Source organism: Aotus nancymaae, unplaced genomic scaffold (assembly GCF_030222135.1).
Source record: "Aotus nancymaae isolate 86718 unplaced genomic scaffold, 86718_ANA_hifiasm-v0.15.2.pri h1tg000006l, whole genome shotgun sequence".
NCBI lineage: Eukaryota > Metazoa > Chordata > Mammalia > Primates > Aotidae > Aotus > Aotus nancymaae.
The window spans coordinates 7,777,265-7,799,834 of NW_026988417.1; the positions used below are offsets into that span (position 1 = coordinate 7,777,265).

The 22,570-nt window shown below is 49.6% G+C and overlaps 1 protein-coding gene across 2 annotated transcripts in view; it reads left to right on the forward strand.

The window, feature by feature from the left end:
* The window catches only part of EVC2 (EvC ciliary complex subunit 2), a 165,974-nt gene that overhangs the window by 139,467 nt on the left and 3,937 nt on the right, over window positions 1-22,570 (forward strand). For both annotated transcript variants that reach the window (XM_064365631.1, XM_021669401.2), the window contains exons 19-21: window positions 1,327-1,414; window positions 9,592-9,788; window positions 15,296-15,397. In XM_064365631.1, the coding sequence (XP_064221701.1) occupies window positions 1,327-1,414; window positions 9,592-9,788; window positions 15,296-15,397 (387 nt within the window). The remainder of the gene's footprint in view (window positions 1-1,326; window positions 1,415-9,591; window positions 9,789-15,295; window positions 15,398-22,570) is intronic.

Here is a 22,570-nt window from a genome sequence, read left to right on the forward strand (position 1 = left end):
TTTTTATCCTGTTTTTGTAAAGTTATAAAACAGACCCCAGTCTTTTTGTTGTTGTTGTCGTTGTTCTTTGCGTGGTTTTCAATTCACATGAGACACTTCGCCTGGGCTGTGGCATCAAGAACTCTTGGAAAAACACAATTTTTAACAGCTTCATATTTTTCCACTGTGAATAAAAAATGAACATGGAAAGGATTGGAGGCCAAGTCTGTACACAGTGTGGTTAATCTTTGAACACACACACACCAAATTAATTGGAAGGAAATAGACCAAATTTCAATAGATGTGATTTTCTGGGCGGTGAGATTACAGATGATTTTCATATGTTTTATTATGCTCTCTGTATAAACACATCGAAGTGCATTTCTGTCCCATTGAAATAATTGTGCGACGGAGCTTAATCTGTGTGGTTGGAGGGAAATGCTCAAAGATACTGGCTTGATTTAGCCTGGGATTTTAGGGCATATATTCATATGCTCCTGGAGGAGATGGCTTGTGATCAGACTTGATTCGAGTTGCACCTGCAGAAGCTTTGGGGTGTGTTAGCCAGCAAGAGCATGAGGCTGATCCACGAAGCCAACTTGAACTGGCTAAGGCGTGCGTTAAGCAGACCCCCTCGTGTGGGCATCAGGAAGCCATTTGGTTCTGGGTCTGCTTCAACCCAAGGGCACATGGTGGGTATAGACCCTGGATCCTGGTTTTCTTGGTCATCACCACGAGGACTGAGGCAGAGTTTTCCAAGCAGCATCACAGAGATCACCCTGTAAAGTCATAGAAACGTCTCATTGTACCTCCTGTGAAACTTTTCACTTTGAGGAGTCTCCTTCAGGGAACCCTCCTGGACATGTTATGTGCAAAGTAGCCTAGGCAAGAAAAGGAAGGTCTTTCTGGCCATCTCTTTCTATGGACATAATTTTAAAATCATGTGGCTTAGATGTGTGATTCTTTTGTTATTAAAATAACTAGGCTGGGTGCAGTGGCTCACGCCTGTAATACCAGCACTTTGGGAGGCCGAGGCAGGCGGATCATGAGGTCAGGAGTTCGAGACCAGCCTGACCAACATGGTGAAACCCCATCGCTACTAAAAATACAAAAATTAGCCGGGCATGGTGGCACACACCTGTAGTCCAGCTACTTGGCAGGCTGAGGCAGAAGAATCACTTGAACCTGGGAGGTGGAGGTTACAGTGAGCCAAGATCATGCCACTGCACTCCAGCCTGAGCAACAGAGTGAGACTCCATCTCTGAATAAATAAATAAATAACTAGATGATCTCGTAGTATCACTTTATAACAAAACTGAACTCACGTATATTTTATTTTCACTCTAGTTTGAGAGAAGAGCAACAGAACAGTGTCGTCCTAGAAAACTTGTTGGAAAACATGGAGGCAGACACCTTCGCAACCCTGTACAGCCAGGTGAGAGGACGCTGGCCATGTCTGAGGCCTCCCCTGGCCAGCACATCACTCCATCTTTTTCTCAGAGTCCACAGTTCCTCACTTGCAGGATGGTGATGAGAAGGAGCCTTGGGAATTGCAGAGCATGTGCGTGCAAAGCCTCTGGCACGGCCCAGCACACAGAGGACACTCAGTCGGTGCTAATGGCAGCACCCACAACAGTAATCACATTTCCCTGTCGATGTTTTCTGTGGTTTCACAGGCACCCAGATATTCTCCTTCTTCTCTATCTCTAACTAAGTTTAATATACAAAAACTAGGTTCTACCAGGAACAAAGTGGGTAAGAGAAAACTGGGCCAGAGCCATAAATCAGCGATATTGCACCCCTCACGACACCTCTCTGAGTTGAGATCAGCCAGCCTTTCTCGTCCTTGGCCAGAGTTGCGGCACTCACCTCCCTTCCTGATACACAGCCCTGAGGCCGTGCGTGGAGCCTTATGCAGTCATGTACCTGACTGTCTGCTAGTGGTTGGGTTTTATACGCATCCTGCGATGGGCTTCCTGTGCTTCTGGTGTCTGTAAGTAGCAGGAAATATGATTTCAGACAGTGGTGAATGCAAGCCACATGACTCCAGACAGGCGCTTGCAGACGCAGTGACATCAGGGTCATGTTCTGCGATTCTTTTCAGAGTTCCTTCTCAGTTCCAGCTGCCATAACTTTCAGAGCAACGAAAGAAGTGGAAGAACTGCCACCATGCCTGCTCCTTCTCATCAAGGAAGCAAATGCCCCCAAGTCCCTGCAGCAGATTCCCCTCCCAACCTGAAAGCTGGCCTGCAGGCCCTGCTAGCTGCAGGGGAGATGCAAGTCACTTACCCCCAGCCTCTGGGAAGGGAGTCAGCAGGGAGGAGGGGTTGGGGCACTTTTAGGTGTCCAGCCGGCTACATCCGCAGACACACCCAGCTTCCTGAATGGATTCATTTTTTATCACTGCTGTCACAAATGACCACAAACAGCAGCTTATCACAGCTACAAACTGACCTTATAGTTCTGTAGGTCAGAAATCCCACATGGGTTTCTCCAGGCTAAAATCAAGGTGTTGGCAGATTTGCCTGCCTTTCAGAAGCTGTTTCCTGCTCACTTAAGTAATTGGCAGGGCTTGGTCCATTGTGGTTGTAGGACTGAGGTCCTTGTTTCTTTGCTGGCTGCCAGCCAGGGGATATTCCTGGCCTCCGGTGGCACCTACATTCCTTGGCTCATGGCCTCCTTTCTTCATCTTCAAAGACAGCAAAATCGTATCTCTCTGGCCCTTCTTCTGGCTTCGTCATGTCTCTCTCTGACCTAGCACAGAAGAAAGAGTCTCTGCTTTTAAGGATCCACATGATGATTACATTGGAACCACCTGGATAATCTAAGATAACCGCTTTCCCACCCCATCTCCAGGCCCTTGACCTTACTCCCATCTGCAAAGTACCCTTCCCCTTGTAAGGTGACATTTTCGTAGGTCCCAGGATGGGAGCGTGGACATTTTGGAGAGGAGTCATTATGCTGTCGACTGTACAAAACAAGGTGCCAGCGTTAGCACTGGAGTGACAGTGTCCAGACAGGGCAGGGAGGAGCTGGTGCTTCCTGCACACCTGCCATGCATTGAGTGCTGTCCTAGGCACTTAGGTCTGTTATTCATTTAATCCTTGCAGAAAGATGGGAAACAGGCAGTATTATCCTGTTTTATGAATAAAGGGACTGAGGCACAGAGAGGTGGTGAGGGCATGAGGGCTCGCCACTGCTGGTAGGGGGCTCAGGATTCAGCCCAACCTGGTACTGCACAGACTATGCTCTTCCTGACCGGCTCTGAAGGGTCTGAAGCAGATGACCACCCCTGGCCTATGTCTCTGCGTAACCGAGCCACCTCCCACTCTCAACGTTGATTCCCCCACCTTTTTCTTTGTTACTTTGAGACTTCACAGAAAGCCAGTGTCACCAGTGGAATTTCACCCAGGTTCATTTCTAGATTGTGGGCCCTTTCCAATTGTGAACTCTGCATGCAACTCAGTCTGCTTTTGCTATTATTCAAAATTCCTAGATTGGATAATTTATCAAGAATAGAAATTCTTGGCTGGGCATGGTGGCTCACGCCTGTAATCCCAGCACTTTGGGAGGCCAAGGCGGGCAGATCACCTGAGGTTGGGAGTTCGAGACCAGCCTGACCAACATGGAGAAACCCCGTCTCTACTAAAAATACAAAAAATTAGCCGGGTGTGGTGGCACACACCTGTAATACCAGCTACTCAGGAGGCTGAGGTAGGAAAATCACTTGAATCTGGGAGGCAGAGGTTGCAGTGAGCCGAAATCGCACCATTGCCCCTCCAGCCTGGGGAACAAGAGTGAAACTCTGCCTCAAAAAAATAATAATAATAATAATTAGACATTTTTTATCAATTTTCTCACAATTTTGGAGGCTGGGAAGTCCAAAATTAAGGCACCTGCACATGCAGTGTCTGGTGAGGACAGCTCTCTGCTTCCAAGAGGGTGCCTTGTTGCTGCGTCCTCTGGAGGGCAGGAAGACCATGTCCTTGTGTGGCAGAGGGGATGGGAAGGCCAAAAGGGCCTAGCTAGTTCCCTGGAGCCCTTTTATAAGACACTAATCGTATTCTTGAGGGCAGAGCCCTCATGGGCTCATCACCTCCCAAAGACCCCCCTTCCTAATACAGTGGCATTTGGATTAAGTTTCCACATGAATTTGGGAAGAGACACAAATGCTCAAACAGTAGCATTCTACTGAAGAATTGACTCTATGAGGAGTAAATGCAGCCGCACCAGAAGCTCTGGGAAGCAGGGACCAGGTAGGGTGGTTGTTTTTCTCAGTCCCCAGCTTGGTGCTTTGTATAGTCTGCCCGATAATATATACTCAGCTGAATTTCTTTCTTCCCAACTCCTGTGTATTAATAAGAGTTCTCCAGAGAAACCGAACTGATAGGATGTGTCTCTGTAGAGAAAGAGATTTATTTAAGGAATTGGCTCACATGATTGTGGAGGCTGGTGAGTCCAAATTCTGCAGGGTTGGCCTGCAGGCTAGAGACTCAAAGGAGATGCACTTCGAATCCAAAGGCCGTCTCTGGAAGAATGGTCCCCTGCTCAGGGCTGGTCAGCCTTTTTGTTCTCTTCAGGCCTTCAACTAATTGACTGAGGCCAGCCACATTATGGCAGGCAATCTACTTTCCTCAGAGTCCACCAGTTTAAATATTAATCTCATCCCAAAATGTCCCCACAGAAACAAGAGGAATGTTTAACCAAACATCTGGGCGCAGTGGCCCAGCCAAATTGACATGTCAAATGAACCACCACACCCAGTCTGGAGGAAGCCCCATATTTTGCCATTTTCTTTTTTGTACCAGAGAAAAGAATCATCAGGAAGCTCAGTCCTCCATCCTCCCTGTGTCCTTCCTCCTCCTGCTGCTCCTTCATCCTGTGGGGAGGAGCAGGGAGGAAGTGGGGAGAGAGGCTGTCCATTGGCCACTCCGGGCCTCGCTGTCACCCTCCTCTGCCTAGAGGGTGTGTCCCTGTGTTGCTTTATGGTCCATTTCTTTAAATTTTCTTTTTATTATTTCAACTGGGGAACAGGTGGTTTTTGGTTACATGGCTAAGTTCTTTATTGGTGATTTCTGAGATTTTGGTGCACCCACTACCCGAGCAGTGTACACTGTACCAATGTGTAGTCTTTTATCTGTCACTGGACCCCCCCTTCCCCCTGAGAACCCAAAGTCCATTATATCATTCTTATGCCTTTACATCCTCATAGCTTAGCTCGTTTCATAAATAAGAACATACAATATATGGTTTTCCATTCCTGAGTTACTTCACTTAGAATAATGGCCTCCAGCTCCACCCAAGTTGCTGCAGAGGCCATTATTTCATTCCACGTTGTGGCTCAGTAGTCGTCCATGGTGTGTAGACACATTTTCTTTATCCACTCGGGTGATGGGCACTTAGGTTGGTTCCATATTTTTACAGTTGTGAATTGTGCTGCTGTAAAAATGCTTGTGCAAGTGTCTTTTCCATATAATGACTTCTTTTCCTCTGGGTAGATACCCAGTAATGGGACTGCTGGATCAAATGGTAGTTCTACTTTTAGTTCTTTAAAGAACCTCCATACTGTTTTCCATAGTGGTTGAACTAGTTGACATTCCCACCAGCAGTGTAAGAGTGTTCCCTTTTTACCCTTTGTGATCCATTTCTGTCTGTAGATGTGGCGTCAGATTTAAAGCTCATGACCCATGTGGGTGCTTTTTGTGTCACCTCTTTCAGGAAGACTTGACCCGGTGAACTGACTTGTCTGGAGGATTACTGATCAGGGACCACTTCAGCTGGAAGGGCTGTGTCAATGGGCTGGTCTATCCCCACACTGACTAGTGGGATCCCAGCTGTAAAGGCTTAGACCCTGCCTCAGGAAGAGGTGAATCTGCAGGGTGTTTATGAAGTCACTGTTTATCCATCTTGTATCCAACAAATGTCTGTTGGTTACGCTCTCTGTTTCAGGAACTGGGTTAAGTGCTGGAGACAGGGAATCGTGTGTCACTGACTTCATCCTAAGAGCCTAGTTCCAGAGGCACACTGGAAATGGGATAGTTACAGCAGAGCTGGTTAAAACCAATGTGAGATCAGAGGAGGGACACCTGACCCAGAAGGTGGGGTCGGGGAATAGTCGTGCAGAGTCCAAAAGAATGCGCTGGAGAGAGACAGAGAGTAGCTTGGGAGAAATATGCTCTAGGCAGAAGGAAGCTCATGGGTAACGGCTTAGTGGCCCTGGAGAGCAACAGTCAGGGAAGGACGAGTAGTTCAGCGTGACAGTGGAGGGAGGCCATGGACGGGGAGCGTCAGGACGTGGAAGGAGCTCTGGTATTTGGAACAGCACCTTTCCCCATGCCTTCAGTGAAAGCACTTACCAAGGTCATAGGGACCTTGTGTTTCCAAGTGGTCGAGTCCCTTCTTTGTTTCTCCTGAGCTCTCTGTGGTCCCTGACCCCCCAGCCCACCCTTCTGAACACGTCCTCTCCTTGGCTTCTGGCACCTGGACTCGTTGCCTCCCACCCCTGGCCGCCCCTTCTCAGGCCCCTTGCTGGACACTGCTCCTTCTCACTGCCTTTGGGTGCTGAGCACCCACTAGCTCTGTCCTTGGGCCTCTTTTCCTCTCCAGCTCTGGTCACTCCCTTGTTGATGTCATCTACGTATTGCTCACTCCTAATTCCATCTCCTGAACTTAAGACTTGACCCACAACTGCCGGCTGCACGCCTCCATTAGTGCCTCTGTCCAAATGGAACTACAGGGAACGCCATTCCCGCTCCCACACTTGCTCCCCCATCTCAGTAAATGGCAGCTCCCTTTACCCAGTGAAAGATTGGTGCCATCCTTTATTTCTCTCCTCCTTTCCACGGAAGTTATTGGCTCTGCCATTGATATGTCTCCGAAGTCTGCTCACCCCTGGCCACCTCCCTCCCATACTCTGTCCAAGCTGCCTTCATCCCTCCCCTGGGATAATCTTCTTCCTCCACCTCTCTCGTTGCAGATGGTCCATTTTCACACACCACCCAACGCAACCTTTTAAAAGTGAAAATCAGCTCATGCCACTCCCCTGCTTAAGGTTTTACCATGACTTCGCATTTCACTGCAAATACAAGGCAAAATCCTTACATGGTGAAAAGGCCCCGCTTGAGCTGACCTCCCGTCCTTCTGACCTGTCTCCATCCCTATCCTTGTCCCGTGTTCCCTGCCAGCTTCCCACCTCAGGGTCTCTGCTCTGGTTTTCCTTCTGCCTCTCTTTGCCCATGACTTCCTTCTTTCCTGCATGCAGGTGGCTGCTCAGATGTCACCTCCTCAGAGAAGCCTTCCCTGACCACCATCTAAAACATGGGCTGCCCCCACCCATCACCCTCTGTCCCTTTGTCCTGCCTCATGTTTCATCCTTGTCTATCTGTTTTTTGAATGCCTACATCTGTCTCTTTGACTTGACTGTAACCCTGGTAAGGGCAGGGACTTTGTTTCACTTGCTGCTGTCACTCCAGTGCCTAGAAGAGCATCTGGCACCTAGTAGGTCTCCACCCTCATGTTGTGAGTGAATAAGTGAGTAAATGCACCAGGAGTGTGCTGCGGCACGCTGCATAAAGGCATCCAACAATGACCATGTCCTGATCCCCGAGACCTGCGAGTGTGGTCTTACATAGCAAAAGGGACTTTGATTTGATGTGTGATTAAGTTAAGGATCTTTAGATGGGGCAGGGGGAGTCCCCTGGATCATCCCTGTGTTCTTAGAAGAGGGAGGCAGGAGGGTCAGGGACAGGGGAGAAGGCTGTGTGATGATGATGATGGAGATGAAGATCAGAGGGAGGTGATGAGGAAGGGGGCGGGCACTAGCCCAGGAACATAGGCGGCCGGCAGCAGCTGGAGGAGGCAAAGAGACAGATCCCCTCCTGGAGCCTGCAGGAGGAACCAGCCCTGCCCACACCTTGACTTTAGCCCAGTGAGGCTGATTTCAGACTCTGGTTCTCCAGAACTGAACGTAGATACATGTCTGTCATTTTACGCCACAAGTCTATGGTAATTTGTCACAGCTGCATAGGAAACTCACAGATGCCACCGCAGCAGCAGCCGGCATTGGCTGAGTGCCTGCTGTTGGCCAAGCACTGCATTCAGCTGCTTTGTAAAGTCAAGATTCCTTCCAGGTGAAGGTAACGGAAATTCAACTCAAACTGCTTTGAACATAAAAGGAGATGGATTGATCCCCTGCTGTCCCCCAGAAGAGCAGGGCTGAGGTTTCAGGGCTCAAGTGGCCAAGGGACCCTCTGCGTCTTTCTGCTTCTCCATCTCTCTCCTCTGTTTCTTTGTGCCCACTGATGAGCTTTCTTCACACAGAGGGACACGTGTAGCTGGCAGCCCTGAGCTCATGGCCTTTCAACACCCAGGTGTCCTGACGTTGCTGTGTAAATGCCTCTGTCTCTCAGATTTGCCCTGTAAAACCCCAGGGAAGGTTTCTGATTCACAAGTGGCCAGACACCCTGCCCTGTTACTGGGAGAAGTGGTTGGTTTTTGTGTCTTTGCAGCGCAGAACAGTTTTACAGGCCCCAGCTCATTTTGTCTGCACAAATGTCTTTGCTGTATGTATTATTGTGACCCCTACTTTTGAGACAAGGTCCCACTCTGTCACCCAGGCTGGAGTGCCGTGACGCAATCATGATTCACTGCAGCCTCAACCTCCCAGGCTTAAGCAATCCTCCTGCCTCAGCCTCCCAAAGTGCTGGGATTACAGGTGTGAGCCACTATGCCTGGCCAAAACCTTTACCTTTGAAATTATTTTAGATTCACAAGAAGTTACGGAGCTAGTATAGAGAGTTTCAGGCCCCTGCCCCCATTTTCACTCAGTTTCCCCCAATGCTTCCTGTCAGACAGCATCAGAACCAGGAAGTTGACATCGATATGAAATGTACGTATAGTTCTCTGTCATTTTATCCCACGTACATTCATGTAACCAGCACCACCATCAAGACACAGAGCTGCCAACCACCGCAAAGACCACCTGTGCTGCACCTTGATGGTCACACCCCCTCCCCTGACCCACCGCAGCATCCACTTCTGCTCTCCAGCTCCAAGTGTCATCATGCCCGGGTGGCTACATGCGTGGAATCATGCAGCACGTGACCTTTGGAGACTGGCTCTTTCCCCCCGGCTTAATGCCCCTGGGATGCTTCCAGTGCTTTCTTTTGACTGCAGAGTGGTATCCTGTGGCATGAGTGTAGCACGGTGTCTTTAATCATCCACTGGTTCCGGGACACTTCCGTTGTTTCCAGAGCCTGCACTGCTTGCCTGATGCCTAATGGCTTCATGGAATGTGAAGAGGAGAGAGTACATTCATGATGATTCTCCCTGCTGCACGCTGGGGCTTTTGCTGTAGGGATTTGGGCACTGCCCCAGTGACTTGAGAGCAGCCGGACAGGATGCATGGAGGCTTTGGAAGCGACCTGGGAGCCAAGGTTGCTGACCAAATAGATTTTTTTGATAGCTCCGAAAGTTCGGGAACATGTGTTCCAGACTAAACTACTGAAATATTTATCACTCCAGGACAGAATGTCCTCAGAAAGTGATCATGAAAAAGGGTGGTTCAAGTTGAGGGGTGGTGAGGGTCTGAGCTCCCTCCGCTGTTTCCCTTAGGAGCTGAGACTGGCGTCGTACCTGGCGAGGATGGCTGTGGTGCCCGGGGCCACGCTTCGCCGGCTCCTGAGCGTGGTACTGCCCACAGCCTCACAGCCTCAGCTGCTGGCCCTGCTGGATTCGGGCAGCGAGAGACATCCGGACCACACGGCTGAGAGCAATGGTGGAGCGGAGCAGGCTGATGTGGGCAGGTGGAGGTGAGTGCCGTGGAGGGGCTGCCTCCCAGGGCACGTCCCTGTCCAGAAGGGTCCCCATGAGTCCTCAAGGTCATGGTAGGCCCATGTATTTTGTTCATGCTTTCTAATTTTGTCACCAATTTGTTTTTAGAATAGACTCTTAAGAAAATAAGTTTACCCAGAGCCATAACTATGTCATGCGTGCCCATTAAAGAAAATGTAAAAAATGCACAAAAAGAGGAAGAAGAGGCCGGGCATGGTGGCTCACGCCTGTAATCCCAGCACTTTGGAAGGCCGAGGTGAGAGGATCACCTGAGGTCAAGAGTTCGAGACCAGCCTGGCCAAGATGGTGAAACCTCATCTCTACTAAAAATACAAAAATCAGCTGGGCGTGGTGGCACATGCCTGTAATCCCACCTACTCTGGAGGCTGAGGCAGGAGAATTGCTTGAACCCAGGAGGCAGAGGTTGCAGTGAGCCGAGATTGTGCCGCTGCACTCCAGTCTGGGCGACAGAGAAAGACTTTGTCTCAGGGACAAAAAAAAAACAGGAAGAAGAGAAAGAAATATCCATGGTTCTACCACCTGGAAAAATAACTGCTAGCATCCCGTTAACATTTCTTCCTCCGGAAGGTATTTCTCTTCTGGGTTTTATGAGTGTGTGTCTGCAAGTGTGGGAGCATGTGTTTGTGTGTTGGTGTGTAAGTGTGTGAGTGTGTCATGCATGTAAATATGTGTATTTGTGTGTCGAGTGTGGAGAGGGCATGCAGTGATACAGCCTTGCTACATTCTGCGTTTCAGAATCTTGTAGCAGAAGCAATTTTGCTCCTTACCTGTTAACTTTCATGCAAATGTCCTCCATGTAATTCCTACCCCATTACTTAGATTATATTTCCTGCTAGTGTTACTAACTTCAAATTTATTCTTTCAGCGTTGTTGACACGTGGCACATGTGGATATTATTTTTACTGGCTCCTCATGCTGAGGGGTGTAGCATAGAGCATGGACCTGTCATCCTGTCACTGGACACTCAGTTTGGGCCCATTTCTTCCTTAATTGTGGGTAACTCTTTGGTCAGTAAAGGCTCTTTATGGGGAAAGGCAGGAAGGGGTGTGGAGTAAGGCGGGTTTGGGGGTCAGCCAGCAGTGCCCCTGGAGAATGTAGTAGGTGGGAAACAAGGCTTTGAGGAAAACTGTGGCCAGGATGGAGATGTCGAGCGCCAGGCCGCAGAGCTCGCAGCCTCAGCAAGGATGCAGAGGAGGCCAGGAGGGCATCTGGGAACCTGAGAGCCTGTGGAACTGTCATGACTGTGTGGATAGAATTTGTCCTGAGAAAAGGCGGAATGTTTTCCTTATCAGAGAGTATCTAACTCAAAAAGCCAGGAAGTACTGCTGAGGGTGAATAGAGTAAGGCTGGGGTGCGAGGAAAGGTGAGGAAGAGGGAACAACAGCAGCAGGTGTGGGCAGGAGGCCACAGGAGCAAGGAGCCTTCCCAGTGGCCTTGGGGCCCAGCACAGTCAGGAAGTGCGATGTGGACCACAGTCAGAGGGCTGGGTGTGGGTGTGGCCAGAGGGCTGGGCATGGGGGTGGTCAGAAGGCTGGTTGTGGTCTGAGGTCAGAGGGCTGGGTGTGGGCATGGTCAGAAGGCTGGTTGTGGTCTGAGGTCAGAGGGCTGGGTGTGGGCGTGTTCACAGGGCTGGGTGTGGGCGTGGTCACAGAGCTGGGTGTGGGTGTGGCCAGAGGGCTGGGTATGGGCGTGGTCATAGGGCTGGGTGTGGGTGTGGCCAGAGAGCTGGGTATGGGGGTGGTCAGAAGGCTGGTTGTGGTCTGAGGTCAGAGGGCTGGGTGTGGGCGTGGTCAGAGGGCTGGATGTGAGTGTGGTCAGAGGAACTAGAGGGAGCCAGGGGGAGGCCATGTCTGCCAAACTGAATGTCCAGTGACAGGATGACAGTTACATATTCTGTGCTACGCCCCTCTGTGGAACATTAGAAGCCAATAATATTACTATTATTAATATTTAAAGTAAAATCAGGTTTCACTGCCTGGTTTTCCCAGTGCACTGCCTGCCTGCCTGCCTGCGAGGACGTGCAGGTGGCAAGTACTCAAGGTGACTCTGGAGCAGGAACAGCTGTGACGCAGGGAGGCCACTTCCACCTGCCTACCCCTGAGGACCTTGTTTTGGGGACTGCCACTTCAGCCAGCTTAGTGTGGGAGGCCAGTGGGGAGAGATAGACAGGCCAAGCTGGGACAAGGCAAGAGGACTGGAGGTCACTGTCACTGTGGGCATAAGCATGGCCTTTCTTTGCCCAGCCTCATGGTCAGGCAGCCTGGATGACTCTGGAGTCCCAGGCCACTAACTCAATCTCTGAGGGCAGGGCATATACTATTCTTGTGTCCCCAGCACCTGGCATCTGGCCATTACATCAGTTACGAGTCTTGGGTTTCAAGCAATGGGAACTGAGTAATTAATCCAAGCAAGAATGTGGTGTATTGAGGGCCATGTCAGAATCCAGGAAAGAGGCTGCGTTCAGGCCCCAGGAAGGGCAGGGCCAGGGAAGCACTTGGGGCATCCTCTCTGGGTGCTGCCTTCAGAGGACCGCCCTTCTCTGCTCAGGAGTTAGACTCCTGGGAGAGAGCCTGCCTGGCCCAGTGTGGGAGAGGCTCCATCTCCACCACCAGCTGGGCAGGTGTGAGCTGCCAAGGCAGAGGAATGAGTCTAGCACATCCTTTTTTGATGACGCCTCCCACTCTCCCGGGCAACACTCTCCAATGCCCTTTTTCAGTTAGGACCACACGCCTTCGTGGCTTTATGGCTCCCTGCCTAGCCCACCTTCCAGGCGTCCCCTGTGTTTTCTTAACTTCTGTATTTGTACGTGCATAAAGCACTATGGAGCTCCCACTCTGTCCTCTGCCTTAGGTACTAGGGCTACATGGAGGGTAAGAGACAAAATCCTTCCTGCACAGAGCGTTCATCCCGGTGGGGGAGGCGGCCAGTATGTCAGTCAGCCACAGAGGCTAATCCTTCATGAGTGCTTCAAGAGGCTCCCTTTGCTCAAATGTCTCCCCCAACCCCAGTCAGCCTTCTTCTGTCTGTGATCCCCTAAACTTGACCCCTTGAGGGCACAGGTTGGATCTTGATCAGGCTCGAGAAGGTGTTTGATGGATGTGCAGTGAATGAGGGAAAGAATAAATGGCAAACTCTCTGGGGAAGGGGTTCCTAGTGGTAACCAAAGGTGGCATTGAGAGCTGGGTAGGATTACTCATCACTTAAAGATTTTATTCTTCGTGGGGTGAGAGATCCAAGATGGCTGATCACTAGCAGCTCGGGCTCATAGCTCCCAGTGAAAGTGCAGAGAACGAGAGGACGCCACACTTTCAGATGAATATTTGTTGCTCACGGACCAAGAGATTCCCAGCGGAGGAGCCCCACGGGTCACCAGGGTGACTCTTGTGGCTGGTGCGGCGGTTTTGCTGGTGCCTTAGAGCGGCAGTTCTTGGTGCAGAGTCCGGAGATTCCCGGGCAGAAAAGCACCATCAATCTTAACACCACTATTTTGGCCGGCACAGTGGATTGCTCAGATTTCGGTGCTGGGAATCAACAAGTTGGACGTCTGCTCAGAGACCTAGTTAGAAAGTCGGTAAATACAAAGACGACAGAGGGATAAATATATAATGAAGGGAAGAAACCCGCCTAAAAAGGCAGAGAATACTCAAAATCAAAGTGCCTCTCCCTCTACAGGGGATTGCAATTCCTCATCAGTAACGGAACAAGGCTTAATGGAGAACGAGTGTGTTCCAATAACAGAAGCAGGTTTCAAAAGGTGGGTGATAAGAAACTTCTGTGAATTAAAAGAATTTGTTCTAACCCAATGCAAAGAAACTAAGAACCTTGTAAAAAGGTTTGACGAAATGTTAACGAGAATGGACAATTTAGAGAGGAATATAAGTGAATTGATGGAGCTGAAAAACACAACACGAGAACTTCGCAAAGTATGCACAAGTTTAAACAGTCGAATTGATCAAGCAGAAGAAAGGATATCAGAAGTCGAGGACCAGCTCAGTGAAATGAAACGAGAAGACAAGATTGGAGAAAAAAGGATAAAAAGGAATGAGCAAAGTCTCCAGGAAATATGGGGCTATGTGAAAAGACCTAATTTACGTTTGATAGGTGTACCTGAATGTGACGAAGAGAATGAATCCAAGTTGGAAAATACTCTTCAGGATATCATTCAGGAAAACTTTCCCAACGTAGCAAGGCAGGGTAATATTCAACTCCAGGTAATAACAGAGAACACCACAAAGATATTCTTCAAGAAGACCAACCCCAAGGCACATAATCACTAGATTTATTAAGGTTGAAATAAAGGAGAAAATACTAAGGGCAGCCAGAGAGAAAGGTCAGGTTACCCATAAAGGGAAACCTATCAGACTTACAGCAGATCTCTCAGCAGAAACCCTACAAGCCAGAAAAGCGTGGGGACCAATATTTAACATCCTTAAAGAAAAGAACTTTCAACCCAGAATTACATATCCAGCCAAACTAAGCTTTATAAGCGAAGGAAAAATTAAATCTTTTGTGAACAAACAAGTACTTAGAGAGTTCACCACCACCAGGCCTGCTTTACAAGAGCTTCTGAAAGAAGCACTATACATATAAAGGAACAACCAATATTAGCCTTTCCAAAAATATATCAAAAAGCAAAGAACATTAACAATGAAAAACTTACACCAACTAATGGGCAAAACAGACAGCTAGCATCAAATGCCAGTATTAAACTTATATATATTCTAATCGGATAAAAAGCCAAAACCCATCAGTATGCTGCATCCAGACCCATCTCACATGCAACGATACACAAAGACTCAAAACAAAGAGAAGGAGGAAGATTTATCAACCAAACAGAGAGTAAAAATAAACAAATAAACAAAAAGCAGGAGATCCAATTCTCGCCTCTGATAAAGTAGACTTTAAAGCAACAAAGATCAAAAGAGGCAAAGAAAGACATTACATAATGGCAAAAGGATCAATGTAACAAGAAGAGCTAACGATTCTATAGATCAAGGAGACAGAAAATTAACAAGGGCATCCAGAACTTGAACTCAGACCCGGAACAAGTAAACTTAATAAACATTTATAGAACTCTCCACTTCAAATACACAAAACATACATTACCACCTCACACCTATTCCAAAAGTGACTACATAATTGGAAGTAAATCACTCCTCAGTAATTGCATAGCATTTCATAGGTTTAAATGAAATATTGGTTGGCTGCTTGTTTGTTATTTTCTTCCCTTATTCCTTCCTGTCTACATCATTAAGTATAATTATTGGTGTAAAAGAGGTTTTCAATACCCATTACTAAACTGCATTCTAGCCTGGGCAAGAAAGCAATACTCCCGTTCTCTCTCTCTCTTTCTCTTCCTTTTTCTTCCTCTTCTTCATTCTTTTTTTTTCTCTCTTTCTTCCAAAAAAAAAAAAAAAAAGATTCTATTCTTTATGACACTGTAAGACTCCCTTCTTGCCTGCAGGAAACACCAGAGCTGGTGGCGAGCCTTAGACAGCAAACTGCGAGGAGATCTCATAAGCAGAGGATTAGAAAAGATGCTGTGGGCTCGCAAGAGGAAGGAAAGGTAATGATGGGCACCTGCCTATGTGGCTGGGCTGGGGGTGAGCCAAGCTGCCTGTGTGCCGGGCTGGGGAGGCAGGAGGTGACAAGGAAAAGGAGATTGCTGCAAACAGACAAAGATTTGTGACCCTGAAGACCACATATCTTTATTCAGTGGGCTGAGTTTAGAAGCTGACGATGAGCTTGTGGCTACCAGTGAGAGAATGTTCTCAACATTTATTAGCATTTAAGTTACTGTATTTATTTTAGCTAACAGCTATTTTTAATGGGATGTAATTAGAAGAATTCCTTATAGCTACTTAGGCTACTGTTCACAAAGCCCTTTCATGTCTTGCTGCATTAAGCCTTCCAGAAAGTAGAGATGATAAAATGGAAACTCAGGGCAGTGGGGTCAGAAGAAGAGGCCCCAGGTCTGCGGCTGGTAAACAGTGACCATGAGCTTTGGGGCTGCCTCACTGACCCCCTTTATTTCCTTAAACTTCCAACCTTGTGCTTTTCATCTTCAACCCAATGCTTTTTTCCTTGGCTGTGGCTATCACACACCTAGAGAGCAGAGGGAAGTGAGGGGCAGAGCGGTCTTAGATTGCTGCAAACTGTTGACCAAGTGTCTCCTGTGATTCCAGCTAGAGAAGATGTTGAAACAAAAAGCAGCATCAGGTAGATTCCTAAGGGGTTGAACAGTGCTATCATCGGGTAGATTCCTGAGGGGTAGAACAGTGCTATCATCGGGTAGGTTCCTGAGGGGTCGAACAGTGCTATCATCGGGTAGGTTCCTAAGGGGTCGAACAGTGCCATCATCGGGTAAGTTCCTAAGGGGTCGAACAGTGCCATCGTCGGGTAGGTTCCTAAGCGGTCGAACAGTGCTATCATCGGGTAGGTTCCTAAGGGGTCGAACAGTGCTATCATCGGGTAGGTTCCTAAGGGGTCGAACAGTGCTATCATCGGGTAGGTTCCTAAGGGGTCGAACAGTGCTATCATCGGGTAGGTTCCTAAGGGGTCGAAGAGTGCTATCATCGGGTAGGTTCCTAAGGGGTCGAAGAGTGCTATCATCGGGTAGATTCCTAAGGGGTCGAAGAGTGCTATCATCGGGTAGGTTCCTAAGGGGTCGAACAGTGCTATCATCGGGTAGGTTCCTAAGGGGTCGAACAGTGCTATCATCGGGTAGGTTCCTAAGGGGTCGAACAGTGCTATCATCGGGTAGGTTCCTAAGGGGTCGAACAGTGCTATCATCGGGTAGGTTCCTGAGGGGTCGAACAGTGCCATCATTGGGTAAGTTCCTAAGGGGTCGAAGAGTGCTATCGTCGGGTAGGTTCCTAAGCGGTCAAACAGTGCTATCATCGGGTAGGTTCCTAAGGGGTCGAAGAGTGCTATCATCGGGTAGATTCCTAAGGGGTCGAACAGTGCTATCATCGGGTAGGTTCCTAAGGGGTCGAACAGTGCTATCATCGGGTAGGTTCCTAAGGGGTCGAACAGTGCCATCATTGGGTAAGTTCCTAAGGGGTCGAACAGTGCTATCGTCGGGTAGGTTCCTAAGCGGTCAAACAGTGCTATCATCGGGTAGGTTCCTAAGGGGTCGAACAGTGCTATCATCGGGTAGGTTCCTAAGGGGTCGAACAGTGCTATCATCGGGTAGGTTCCTAAGGGGTCGAACAGTGCTATCATCGGGTAGGTTCCTAAGGGGTCGAACAGTGCTATCATCGGGTAGATTCCTAAGGGGTCGAAGAGTGCTATCATCGGGTAAGTTCCTAAGGGGTCGAACAGTGCTATCATGGGGTAAGTTCCTAAGGGGTCGAACAGTGCTATCATCGGGTAAGTTCCTAATGGGTCGAACAGTGCTATCATGGGGTAAGTTCCTAAGGGGTCGAACAGTGCTATCATCGGGTAAGTTCCTAAGGGGTCGAAGAGTGCTATCATCGGGTAAGTTCCTAAGGGGTCGAAGAGTGCTATCATCGGGTAGATTCCTAAGGGGTCGAAGAGTGCTATCATCGGGTAGACTCCTAAGGGGTCGAAGAGTGCTATCATCGGGTAGATTCCTAAGGGGTCGAACAGTGCTATCATCGGGTAGATTCCTAAGGGGTCGAACAGTGCTATCGTCGGGTAGGTTCCTAAGGGGTCGAACAGTGCTATCGTCGGGTAGGTTCCTAAGGGGTCGAACAGTGCTATCGTCGGGTAGATTGCTAAGGGGTCGAAGAGTGCTATCGTCGGGTAAGTTCCTAAGGGGTCGAACAGTGCTATCATGGGGTAAGTTCCTAAGGGGTCGAACAGTGCTATCATCGGGTAAGTTCCTAAGGGGTCGAAGAGTGCTATCATCGGGTAAGTTCCTAAGGGGTCGAAGAGTGCTATCATCGGGTAAGTTCCTAAGGGGTCGAAGAGTGCTATCATCGGGTAGATTCCTAAGGGGTCGAAGAGTGCTATCATCGGGTAGACTCCTAAGGGGTCGAAGAGTGCTATCATCGGGTAGATTCCTAAGGGGTCGAACAGTGCTATCATCGGGTAGATTCCTAAGGGGTCGAACAGTGCTATCATCGGGTAGGTTCCTAAGGGGTCGAACAGTGCTATCGTCGGGTAGGTTCCTAAGGGGTCGAACAGTGCTATCGTCGGGTAGGTTCCTAAGGGGTCGAACAGTGCTATCGTCGGGTAGGTTCCTAAGGGGTCGAACAGTGCTATCGTCGGGTAGGTTCCTAAGGGGTCGAACAGTGCTATCATCGGGTAGGTTCCTAAGGGGTCGAAGAGTGCTATCATCGGGTAGGTTCCTAAGGGGTCGAAGAGTGCTATCATCGGGTAGGTTCCTAAGGGGTCGAAGAGTGCTATCATCGGGTAGATTCCTAAGGGGTCGAAGAGTGCTATCATCGGGTAGATTCCTAAGGGGTCGAAGAGTGCTATCATCGGGTAGGTTCCTAAGGGGTCGAACAGTGCTATCATCGGGTAGGTTCCTAAGGGGTCGAACAGTGCTATCATCGGGTAGGTTCCTAAGGGGTCGAACAGTGCTATCATCGGGTAGGTTCCTAAGGGGTCGAACAGTGCTATCATCGGGTAGGTTCCTAAGGGGTCGAACAGTGCTATCATCGGGTAGGTTCCTAAGGGGTCGAACAGTGCTATCATCGGGTAGGTTCCTAAGGGGTCGAACAGTGCTATCATCGGGTAAGTTCCTAAGGGGTCGAACAGTGCTATCATCGGGTAGATTCCTAAGGGGTCGAACAGTGCTATCATCGGGTAGGTTCCTAAGGGGTCGAACAGTGCTATCATCGGGTAGGTTCCTAAGGGGTCGAACAGTGCTATCATCGGGTAGATTCCTAAGGGGTCGAACAGTGCTATCATCGGGTAAGTTCCTAAGGGGTCGAACAGTGCTATCATCGGGTAAGTTCCTAAGGGGTCGAACAGTGCTATCATCGGGTAAGTTCCTAAGGGGTCGAACAGTGCTATCATCGGGTAAGTTCCTAAGGGGTCGAACAGTGCTATCATCGGGTAAGTTCCTAAGGGGTCGAACAGTGCTATCATCGGGTAAGTTCCTAAGGGGTCGAAGAGTGCTATCATCGGGTAGGTTACTAAGGGGTCGAAGAGTGCTATCATCGGGTAGATTCCTAAGGGGTCGAAGAGTGCTATCATCGGGTAGATTCCTAAGGGGTCGAAGAGTGCTATCATCGGGTAGATTCCTAAGGGGTCGAACAGTGCTATCATCGGGTAGGTTCCTAAGGGGTCGAACAGTGCTATCATCGGGTAGGTTCCTAAGGGGTCGAACAGTGCTATCGTCGGGTAGATTCCTAAGGGGTCGAACAGTGCTATCGTCGGGTAGGTTCCTAAGGGGTCGAAGAGTGCTATCATCGGGTAGGTTCCTAAGGGGTCGAAGAGTGCTATCATCGGGTAGATTCCTAAGGGGTCGAAGAGTGCTATCATCGGGTAGATTCCTAAGGGGTCGAAGAGTGCTATCATCGGGTAGATTCCTAAGGGGTCGAAGAGTGCTATCATCGGGTAGATGCCTAAGGGGTCGAAGAGTGCTATCATCGGGTAGATTCCTAAGGGGTCGAAGAGTGCTATCATCGGGTAGGTTCCTAAGGGGTCGAAGAGTGCTATCATCGGGTAGATTCCTAAGGGGTCGAAGAGTGCTATCATCGGGTAGATTCCTAAGGGGTCGAAGAGTGCTATCATCGGGTAGATTCCTAAGGGGTCGAAGAGTGCTATCATCGGGTAGATTCCTAAGGTGTCGAACAGTGCTATCATCGGGTAGCTTCCTAAGAGGTCGAACAGTGCTATCATCGGGTAGGTTCCTAAGGGGTCGAACAGTGCTATCATCGGGTAGGTTCCTAAGGGGTCGAACAGTGCTATCATCGGGTAGGTTCCTAAGGGGTCGAACAGTGCTATCATCGGGTAGATTCCTAAGGGGTCGAAGAGTGCTATCATCGGGTAGATTCCTAAGGGGTCGAAGAGTGCTATCATCGGGTAGATTCCTAAGGGGTCGAAGAGTGCTATCATCGGGTAGGTGCCTAAGGGGTCGAACAGTGCTATCATCGGGTAAGTTCCTAAGGGGTCGAACAGTGCTATCATCGGGTAGATTCCTAAGGGGTCGAAGAGTGCTATCATCGGGTAGATTCCTAAGGGGTCGAAGAGTGCTATCATCGGGTAGATTCCTAAGGGGTCGAAGAGTGCTATCATCGGGTAGATTCCTAAGGGTAGGTTCCTAAGGGGTCGAAGAGTGCTATCATCGGGTAGATTCCTAAGGGGTCGAAGAGTGCTATCATCGGGTAAGTTCCTAAGGGGTCGAACAGTGCTATCATCGGGTAGGTTCCTAAGGGGTCGAACAGTGCTATCATCGGGTAGGTTCCTAAGGGGTCGAACAGTGCTATCATCGGGTAGATTCCTAAGGGGTCGAACAGTGCTATCATCGTGTAGATTCCTAAGGGGTCGAAGAGTGCTATCGTCGGGTAGATTCCTAAGGGGTCGAACAGTGCTATCGTCGGGTAGGTTCCTAAGGGGTCGAACAGTGCTATCATCGTGTAGATTCCTAAGGGGTCGAACAGTGCTATCGTCGGGTAGGTTCCTAAGGGGTCGAAGAGTGCTATCGTCGGGTAGGTTCCTAAGGGGTCGAAGAGTGCTATCGTCGGGTAGATTCCTAAGGGGTCGAAGAGTGCTATCGTCGGGTAGACTCCTAAGGGGTCGAACAGTGCTATCGTCGGGTAGGTTCCTAAGGGGTCGAACAGTGCTATCATCGGGTAGGTTCCTAAGGGGTCGAACAGTGCTATCATCGGGTAGGTTCCTAAGGGGTCGAACAGTGCTATCATCGGGTAGGTTCCTAAGGGGTCGAACAGTGCTATCATCGGGTAGGTTCCTAAGGGGTCGAACAGTGCTATCATCGGGTAGGTTCCTAAGGGGTCGAACAGTGCTATCATCGGGTAGGTTCCTAAGGGGTCGAAGAGTGCTATCATCGGGTAGATTCCTAAGGGGTCGAAGAGTGCTATCATCGGGTAAGTTCCTAAGGGGTCGAAGAGTGCTATCATCGGGTAGGTTCCTAAGGGGTCGAACAGTGCTATCATCGGGTAGGTTCCTAAGGGGTCGAACAGTGCTATCATCGGGTAGATTCCTAAGGGGTCGAACAGTGCTATCATCGTGTAGATTCCTAAGGGGTCGAACAGTGCTATCGTCGGGTAGATTCCTAAGGGGTCGAACAGTGCTATCGTCGGGTAGGTTCCTAAGGGGTCGAACAGTGCTATCATCGGGTTGATTCCTAAGGGGTCGAAGAGTGCTATCATCGGGTAGGTTCCTAAGGGGTCGAACAGTGCTATCGTCTGGTAGGTTCCTAAGGGGTCGAACAGTGCTATCGTCGGGTAGATTCCTAAGGGGTCGAACCGTGCTATCGTCGGGTAGGTTCCTAAGGGGTCGAACAGTGCTATCGTCGGGTAGGTTCCTAAGGGGTCGAACAGTGCTATCATCGGGTAGGTTCCTAAGGGGTCGAACAGTGCTATCATCGGGTAGGTTCCTAAGGGGTCGAACAGTGCTATCATCGGGTAGGTTCCTAAGGGGTCGAACAGTGCTATCATCGGGTAGGTTCCTAAGGGGTCGAACAGTGCTATCGTCGGGTAGGTTCCTAAGGGGTCGAACAGTGCTATCATCGTGTAGATTCCTAAGGGGTCGAACAGTGCTATCGTCGGGTAGATTCCTAAGGGGTCGAACAGTGCTATCGTCGGGTAGGTTCCTAAGGGGTCGAACAGTGCTATCCTCGGGTAGGTTCCTAAGGGGTCGAACAGTGCTATCGTCGGGTAGGTTCCTAAGGGGTCGAACAGTGCTATCATCGGGTAGGTTCCTAAGGGGTCGAACAGTGCTATCGTCGGGTAGGTTCCTAAGGGGTCGAACAGTGCTATCATCGGGTAGGTTCCTAAGGGGTCGAACAGTGCTATCGTCGGGTAGGTTCCTAAGGGGTCGAACAGTGCTATCGTCGGGTAGGTTCCTAACGGGTCGAACAGTGCTATCGTCGGGTAGGTTCCTAAGGGGTCGAACAGTGCTATCGTCGGGTAGGTTCCTAAGGGGTCGAACAGTGCTATCGTCGGGTAGGTTCCTAAGGGGTCGAACAGTGCTATCGTCGGGTAGGTTCCTAAGGGGTCGAAGAGTGCTATCGTCGGGTAGATTCCTAAGGGGTCGAAGAGTGCTATCGTCGGGTAGGTTCCTAAGGGGTCGAACAGTGCTATCGTCGGGTAGGTTCCTAAGGGGTCGAACAGTGCTATCGTCGGGTAGGTTCCTAAGGGGTCGAACAGTGCTATCGTCGGGTAGGTTCCTAAGGGGTCGAACAGTGCTATCGTCGGGTAGGTTCCTAAGGGGTCGAACAGTGCTATCGTCGGGTAGGTTCCTAAGGGGTCGAACAGTGCTATCGTCGGGTAGGTTCCTAAGGGGTCGAACAGTGCTATCGTCGGGTAGATTCCTAAGGGGTCGAAGAGTGCTATCATCGGGTAGGTTCCTAAGGGGTCGAACAGTGCTATCGTCGGGTAGGTTCCTAAGGGGTCGAACAGTGCTATCGTCGGGTAGGTTCCTAAGGGGTCGAACAGTGCTATCGTCGGGTAGGTTCCTAAGGGGTCGAACAGTGCTATCGTCGGGTAGGTTCCTAAGGGGTCGAACAGTGCTATCGTCGGGTAGGTTCCTAAGGGGTCGAACAGTGCTATCGTCAGGTAGGTTCCTAAGGGGTCGAACAGTG